We start from the raw sequence: 8,503 nt of genomic DNA, 5'->3' as shown, positions 1-8,503 counted from the left end.
TTCTTCAACCGCTGCAGTCCCTGAGGTGTAGGTACACCCACAGTGCTGTTAGGGAGGGAGTTCCAGGATTTTGCCCCAGCGACAGTGAAGGAATGGGGATATATTTCATAGTCAGGATGATGGGTGACTTGGAGGGGAACCTCCAGGTGGTGGGGGTCTCAGGTATCTGCTGCTCTTGTCCTTCTAGAGGTTGTAGAAGTCCCAGGTTTGGGGCAGCACAGTGGCGCAGTGAATTGCACTGCTGCCTCACGGCGCCAAGGTCCCAGGTTCAATCCCGGCTCTGGGTCACTGTCTGTGTGGAGTTTGCACATTTTCCCTGTGTTTGCATGGGTTTCGCCCCCACAATCCAAAGATGTGCAGGGTAGGTGGATTGGCCACGCTAAATTGCCCCTTAATTGGAAAAAATGAAATTTTTCCAATTAGATTCTCTCTTGTTGGAGATGGTCATTGCGTGGCAGTTGTGTGGCACAAATGTTACTTGCCACTTGTCAGCCTAAGCCTGGATATTGTCCAAGTTTTCCTGATTACTGCCTTTTCAATATCTGAGGAGTTGAAAATGGTGCTGAACATTGTGCTATCTTCAGTGAACTACCTCACTTCTGACCTTATGATGGAAGGGAGGTCATTGATGAAGCAGCTGAAGATGGTTGGACCTACTGAGGAACTCCTGCAGTGATGTCCTGGAGCTGAGATGATTGACCTCCAACCACCACAACCATCTTCCTTTGTGCCGGGTATGACTCCAACCAGCGGAGAGTTTTCCCCCCGATTCCCACTGACTCCAGTTTAGCTCGGGCTCCTTGATGCCACATCCAATCACATGCTGCCTTGATGTCAAGAGCAGTCTCTCTGACCTCATCATTTGCATTCAGCTCTTTTATCCATGTTTGAACCAAAGCTATAATGAAGTCAGGAGCTTCAGGAGCTCTTATTTTCGAATAAGAAGGGAAGTCCGGTGGTAGGTTTATATTGAGTTTATTGCAAAATGTAGTTTGTACAAATTCAGGGCAAAAAAGCCACAAAGGAACAAAGATAAATTCCCGGCGCACTGAAGGTCAAGCTTTCTTATACCCCCCCCCCCCCCCCCCACTTTGTTCCCCATTGGCTTTGTATCCTGAGTTGTGACTCCTGATTGGCGCTCCATCTCTGCATTTATACCAGCAATTTACACTTGTATCTGACTTACTGACAGCTACGCACATTGTCACATTTGTAGTTTGTCACACTGAAAGTTCAACATTTCCCCACAGGAGCTGAATGGTCCTAAGCAGCCTGTGCTAAGTTGGAGAATCTCAGCTGGGGAAGCGAGGTAGGGCAGCAGAAGCTCAGTATACTGGATTAGATGGAGAGGGCATTCCCAGTTTCTCTGTGTTGAGGGTGAGAGAGAGTGTTTCGTGGGGAAGAAGGAGCTTCTCCGGATGAATGGGATGCCTCCGGATGAGAAGGGCTATTTCCCAGGTTAGAGGTTCCACTTTAGGTTCAGTGATTCCTGCATGTTTGATTGTCAAATGAGGAGATGATCTCACTCAGATATGAAGCTTTCCAGAGGTGAAGAGCCCAACGTGAAATGTATAAAAAATGTCTACTTGGGTGAGATAAAAGCAGTCGAACACCAGCGTGAGATGGCATCTTGGAGGCAGGTGGTGGGAACAAGAATATCAGGTGATTAGTTATTTTTTTCTTAATTGATATTGGAACAACGATTGAACCAATACAGCCAATGGATTGTTTATACAGTTGGGAAGGCAGTAAATTCACTGTCATCCACCTGGATATCAAACCTCTCATATTCCTGGGGTGTGATTTAATGGGCAAAAAGCAGAGTCCTGAATTGGGCACATGTAGAGGGGTCTTTCTCAGCGCCCGCAGTGCCAAGAACAGGACTTTATTCCTGCTAAGGTCACATTTACCTCACTTCCTGCACTGAGGAGCTGGCCCGTCCCGTCCCTGCCTGCCTCCACCTACTGCTCGCCCTTCCCAATATATAGGTTTATCCTGTGTCCTAGTTAAGGTAGTTGATAACTATTTCAGATTAGCAGGGCAGCACGGTGACGCAGTGAACAGCCCTGCTGCCTCATGGTGCCAAGGTCCCAGGTTCGATCCTGGCTCTGGGTCAATGTCCGTGTGGAGTGTAGTGATCTGCATATCTGTGTGTATATAAAAGGTTAATATATAGAAGTAACACCTAGATAACCACTAGATGGCAGCACTAGAGATGGGTATAAAAGATAAACTCGAGGATCGTTCCCGTCTCTTCGTGTTCGGAGTGACTAGTAACCAGAGGTAGAGAGAAATAGCTTAGTGTGCAGATGTCGTTAATCATAGTTAATATATATTTAGTCTTGTTAATTTAATCGATAGTTTAGTTATTGAAGAGAGAACAAACTCATAGTTAAATTGTTATCTTTACTCAATATGTGCTTTATTTGAAGACTTTGAGTGTTAATGAACATCGAGTGTATGACCATCTTAAATAATTTTTTTTTATAAATTTAAATTACTCAATTATTTTTTCCAATTAAGGGGCAATTTAGCGTGGCCAATACACCTACTCTGCACATTTTTGGGTTGTGGGGGCGAAACCCACGCAGACACGGGGAGAATGTGCAAACTCCACACGGACAGTGACCCAGAGCTGGAATCGAACCTGGGACCTCAGCGCTGTGAGGCGGTTGTGCTAACCACTAGGCCACCGTGCTGCCTAGTGTATGACCATCTTGGCAGAAAGCAAATAAGTAATAAGATATTACACAACGTAATATAACATGGAGTTTGCACATTCTCCCCGTGTCTGCGTGGGTTTCGCCCCCACAACCCAAAGATGTGCAGAGTAGGTGGATTGGCCATGCTAAATTGCCCCTTAATTGGAAAAAATAATTGGGTACTCTAAATTTTTTTTAAAACTATTTCAGATTACTATATAACACAAAGGAATGTTTGTACATGGAGACAAAAATCAGGGACGGGTGGAGGTTGCTACTGATGCGACCGGGTTGGGGGAACAGAAGTTGGTCAAGTCTGAAATAAGAGCTGTAAACAATTCCTGAATGGTGTAACAACCTTCATTCTCTCTGAACTCCAGATTTGACCCGTCAGTACAAGACCATGCGGTCTGACATGGACCTCCAGGTCCATCAGCTGGAGATCGAGGTCAGCCGCCTGCAGCAGCAACTCAGTGAGTGTCAATGAAAAGCACACCAACCTTAACAAACTGCAGATCAGTATCGGCACTGAGTACACATGAATGAGCTGTTGCAGATTGTGGTGTGCAGTATGTATGAGTGTGAGTGCGTACAGTGCTTGTGAGTGTGGTAAGTGAATGAGCAAGTACATTGTCTGTGTACAGAATCCCTACAGGCCAGAAGGTGGTATCTCTGTTGTAAGGAACTGAATATGAGAGCATCCGATCAGTTGTTCAATGAAGCATTGCTCTTCTCACACTCCTCCTGAATTCCTCAACCTATAGACTCTTCCTTCTGTGGTTAGCACTGTTGCTTCACAGCGCCAGGGACCCAGGTTCGGTTCCTGCTGGGTCACTGTCTGTGCGGAGTTTGCACGTTCTCCCCGTGTGTGCGTGGGTTTCCTCCGGGTGCTCCGGTTTCCTCCCAAAGTCCAAAGACGTCCAGGTTAGGTGGATTGGCTGTGATAAATTGCCCTTAGTGACCAAAAAGGTTCGATGGGGTTACTGGGATAGGGTGGAAGTGAGGGCTTAAGTGGGTCGGTGCACTCGATGGGCCGAATGGCCTCCTTCTGCACTGTATATTCTATGTTCTAAGGAGGCTGTTTGGCCCATCAAATCTGCACTGATCCCCGAAAGAGCACCCCACCATTGATTTGTGACTGATTTTAGTGTGTGACTAACTATAATGTAATGTATATGTTCAAATGAATGGTTGTCAAATAGTAAATGAATGAGCATGTGCAGTATAAACTGATTACACATACCCTGCGGCGGAACTGTGTAGATTTACTGTGTCAGTCTGCTGTGCTGGGGTCTGGCTGCTGTGCTGGGGTCTGGCTGCTGTGCTGGGGTCTGGCTGCTGTGCTGGGGTCTGGCTGCTGTGCTGGAGTCTGGCTGCCGTGCTGGGGTCTGGCTGCTGTGCTGGGGTCTGGCTGCTGTGCTGGGGTCAGTCTGCTGTGCTGGGGTCTGGCTGTTGTGCTGGGGTCTGGCTGCTGTGCTGGGGTCAGTCTGCTGTGCTGGGGTCTGGCTGCCGTGCTGGGGTCTGGCTGTTGTGCTGGGGTCTGGCTGCTGTGCTGGGGTCAGTCTGCCGTGCTGGGGTCTGGCTGCTGTGCTGGGGTCTGGCTGCTGTGCTGGGGTCTGGCTGCTGTGCTGGGGTCAGTCTGCCGTGCTGGAGTCTGGCTGCTGTGCTGGGGTCTGGCTGCCGTGCTGGGGTCAGTCTGCTGTGCTGGGGTCTGGCTGCCGTGCTGGGGTCTGGCTGTTGTGCTGGGGTCTGGCTGCTGTGCTGGGGTCTGGCTGCTGTGCTGGGGTCTGGCTGCTGTGCTGGGGTCAGGTTGCCGTGCTGGAGTCTGGCTGCCGTGCTGGGGTCTGGCTGCTGTGCTGGGGTCTGGCTGCTGTGCTGGGGTCTGGCTGCTGTGCTGGGGTCTGGCTGCTGTGCTGGGGTCTGGCTGCCGTGCTGGGGTCTGGCTGCTGTGCTGGGGTCTGGCTGCCGTGCTGGGGTCTGGCTGCCGTGCTGGGGTCTGGCTGCCGTGCTGGGGTCTGGTTGTTGTGCTGGGGTCTGGCTGCTGTGCTGGGGTCTGGCTGCCGTGCTGGGGTCTGGCTGCTGTGCTGGGGTCTGGCTGCTGTGCTGGGGTCTGGCTGCCGTGCTGGGGTCTGGCTGCCGTGCTGGGGTCTGGCTGCCGTGCTGGGGTCTGGCTGCTGTGCTGGGGTCTGGCTGCTGTGCTGGGGTCTGGCTGCTGTGCTGGGGTCTGGCTGTTGTGCTGGGGTCTGGCTGCTGTGCTGGGGTCTGGCTGTTGTGCTGGGGTCTGGCTGCTGTGCTGGGGTCTGGCTGCTGTGCTGGGGTCTGGCTGTTGTGCTGGGGTCTGGCTGTTGTGCTGGGGTCTGGCTGCTGTGCTGGGGTCTGGCTGCTGTGCTGGGGTCTGGCTGCTGTGCTGGGGTCTGGCTGGATGCAGCAGTGCTGATTGTGCAGTGGGACTTTGCTGGAGTTTGGTCTGGTACAGAGGGGGAGTGGGGGGTTGAAGGTCACACGGGGACTAATTACTTTCCCAGCATCTTGTCAGCAGCAGTTAGCAAGGTCTCAGGAGGAGAAGTTGCAGATCATCAAGGAGAAAGATTCTACCATCAAGGAGCTCCAGAGCAAGATAGACAACATGGAAACTGAATATGAAGCCATCCTCCATGTAGGTAACACTTTGGATCTTTGATGTGGAGATGCCGGCGTTGGACTGGGGTGAGCACAGTAAGAAGTCTTACAACACCAGGTTAAAGTCCAACAGGTTTGTTTCAAACACGAGCTCGTGTTTAAATCAAACCTGTTGGACTTTAACCTGGTGTTGTAAGACTTCTTACTTTGGATCTTTGGGAATGATAAACAACTGTTGTAGGGGCCACGTGTCTCTGATATAGTTAAGGTGCTTTGATAAGGTGTCCGCCTTGGTTTAGTGGGAACAGCGTCACCAGTAGATTAAGGTTCAAGATCTATTCCAGAGACTCGAGCACATAATCCAGAGTGACACTCCAGTGCAGTCTGAGGGAGTGCTGCACTGTCAAAGGTGTCTTTCAATGATTTGTTAAACTGAGTTTGCGTCTGCCTCCTCAGCTGGAGTTAATAACATCCGTGAGAATATTCGAAGAAGAGCAGGAAAATTCTCAGTGTCCTGGCTATTACTTATCCCTCCATCAACATCATTAAAAACGGATGATCTGCCCAGTACTGTTTATGGGATGTTGCTATGTGCAAATTAGCTGGTAAATTTCTGACATTACAAAGAACTACACTTATAAAATATTTTATTAGCTGTACAGTGCTTTGGATGTCCTAGATTATGAAAGCCAAGTATTTCAGTCTGTTGCTTTCTGTCTCCATAGCTGAGCTTGATGCAGAATGAGATTTTGAAGTTCAGTGAATAAGACGGCAAGAGGGGCAAGTTCTTAAATACTTAACACAGAAACAGGCCATTTGATCCAAATCATCTATGCCAGTGTTTATACTCCACATGAGGAACCTCTTCCCATACCTACTTCATCTTCCCCTGTTAGTGTATCCTTCTATTCCCTTCTCCCTTTTCTGATTACCAAATTTCTGTTAAATGTCACCTCAAGCATTCCACATTCTCGCCGCTCTAGGTAAGGAAGTTATCCTGAATTCCTTATTGGATTTACTTGTGACTGTCTTATATTCATGGCCCTGCGGTTTGGACTCCCTTAGAGTGGAAACACCTTTACCTCAACCCTATCAAAATCTTTCATAATCTAAATATCCCTATTTTGAAATGATCTCTGTTGTAAGGAACTGAATATGAGAGCATCCTATCAGTAATTTGATGAAGCATTGCTCTTCTCACACTCCCGAATTCCTATACACTCTTCCGTCTCCCTGCTCCCTCTTTATGCTGCATTCAAGATACATTGCGCCAATCACAGCCCAGAAGAAGTCTCTCTTAGTGATAGAAACTGGGCGGCATGAAGAAGCTGGGCCGAAGGGCCTGCTTCCATGCTGTAAACATCTCTGACTCTTTGACTCTCCCACTCTTACCGCCAGCCATTGTGTGTTTGGACAGATTTATAGGTTGATAATTGACCTGTTTGGCTGCGTTATGAACCCACCTCCCTTGGCCATCAGGTCCTGGGGTGGGAATCGAACCGCGAGCTACCAGCTCAGAGGCAGGGATGCTACTTGGCAGCACGGTAGCATGGTGGTTAGCATAAATGCTTCACAGCTCCAGGGTCCCAGGTTCGATTCCCGGCTGGGTCACTGTCTGTGCGGAGTCTGCACGTCCTCCCCGTGTCTGTGTGGGTTTCCTCCGGGTGCTCCGGTTTCCTCCCACAGTTCAAAGATGTGCGGGTTAGGTGGATTGGCCGTGATAAATTGCCCGTAGTGTCCTAAAAAGTAAGGTTAAGGGGGGGTTGTTGGGTTACGGGTATAGGGTGGATACGTGGGTTTGAGTAGGGTGACCATGGCTCGGCACAACATCGAGGGCCGAAGGGCCTGTTCTGTGCTGTACTGTTCTATGTTCTATGTCTGTCTGGCATTTTGAAAAGGAATTAGTTAATTGGACAATTAGTCCCATAACCCTGCCCTTTCCATATAGCCCTGAAATGTTCCCTTTTCAAATATTTTTGTGTTCAATCGCGGGATATAGGTATTGTTGGCAAGGCCAGTATTTGTTGCCCTTAAGAAGGTGGTTGGCAGTCTGATCACACAGTTGGTAACGTTCTTGTCTCTGAGCCAGAAACTTTGGGTTTGATTCCCACCCCAGGACCTGATGGCCGAGGAAGGTGGGTTCATAACGCAGCCAAACAGGTTGATTATCAAGCTGCAAAATCCTTCCAACACGCCAATGACTGGCGGTAAGAGTGGCAGGGTCTCCTGGTCAGCCATGCTCGATGTGGAGCGGCGCCCCTCAATCACTAAGCCTCCGGAGACAGACTAGTGACCTGTTCCAGGAATAACTAGCTCTGACAAAAGTCTGCCTGAGTGTACCACTAGGTGTGGGAAGAGAATTGGAATTAAGGAGGTGCCATTTATAGTGAGTATTTATCCAATACCCTTTTGATAGTTACTAGTGAACCTGCTTCAATTGTTCTTTCAGGCATCACCTTCCAGATCACTTGGTGTGAATAATAATCTTCCGCCACACCCAATTCTCCTTTAAAGTTTATCCCAACTCCTCCTTACCACTGTGAAGCCCTGAGCCGCCTCAGGATGCTCTCCCTCATCACAATCCCCAAACTGATAAAACCCCAACCCAAAGGCTTGCTGATTAAATGTTATCTTCTTGTCCGGGCTGCTGGCAGGCCGAGGGTCTGTGAACAGTGAGACACATTGACCTCTTTCCTCCTTCTCCTCCTGATACAGGACAGCCTGGACATGCTACTGAACAAGCTGGAAACCTCCAGACTCCAGTGGGAGAAAGCAGCGACCAGTTTCCATTTGGAACAGAAGCAGAAACTGCTGGAGTTTGGGCTCAACCCGCTGGAGATTTAAACCCTGTGGAGGAAGTGGATATTTGGTCAGAATGTCTCGGGGTGACTGCGACTCTCACTAAACGTCTCCATTCCCAACCGTCTCCTGTCGGATCTGACTCTGCGAATCAAAACTGGTGTCTGTGACTCTCACTCCCGCACTTTGGCAAAATATTTCCACAACTGAAATTTTAATTTAAAATATTATTCTGATCACTTAAAATTGGATAATTAGTCTTGCGTCGGAACCCAAATTTCAAACCAAAGCAGGAACCTGTGTAAATAATTATCCTATCTAAAGTCTAACATACTCCTTATATCCCAGTGTTAAATAAAGGGTCAGAAATATTTTAATCTCAA

The 8,503-nt window shown here is 48.9% G+C and overlaps 1 protein-coding gene across 1 annotated transcript; it reads left to right on the top strand.

Annotated features, from left to right (window-relative positions):
- Positions 1–1,517: 1,517 nt before the first annotated feature.
- On the top strand, positions 1,518–8,503 carry ccdc153 (coiled-coil domain containing 153). The gene is made up of 4 exons (XM_038779388.1): positions 1,518–1,662; positions 3,083–3,175; positions 5,228–5,358; positions 8,037–8,503. The coding sequence occupies exons 1-4, from the start codon at positions 1,533–1,535 to the stop codon at positions 8,163–8,165; spliced, it is 483 nt and encodes a 160-aa protein (XP_038635316.1). The 5' UTR covers positions 1,518–1,532; the 3' UTR covers positions 8,166–8,503.

Source organism: Scyliorhinus canicula, chromosome 19, assembly GCF_902713615.1.
Source record: "Scyliorhinus canicula chromosome 19, sScyCan1.1, whole genome shotgun sequence".
Lineage (NCBI taxonomy): Eukaryota > Metazoa > Chordata > Chondrichthyes > Carcharhiniformes > Scyliorhinidae > Scyliorhinus > Scyliorhinus canicula.
This window is presented reverse-complemented; position numbering and strand designations above follow the sequence as displayed.

Coding starts and splice junctions, on each gene's coding strand:
- ccdc153 (XM_038779388.1), top strand. CDS start 1,533: ATGAAGCTTTCCAGAGGTGAAGAGCCCAACGTGAAATGTATAAAAAAT. Junction 1,663..3,082: donor GGTGGGAACAAGAATATCAG/GTGATTAGTTAT, acceptor TCTGAACTCCAG/ATTTGACCCGTCAGTACAAG. Junction 3,176..5,227: donor CCGCCTGCAGCAGCAACTCA/GTGAGTGTCAAT, acceptor TTACTTTCCCAG/CATCTTGTCAGCAGCAGTTA.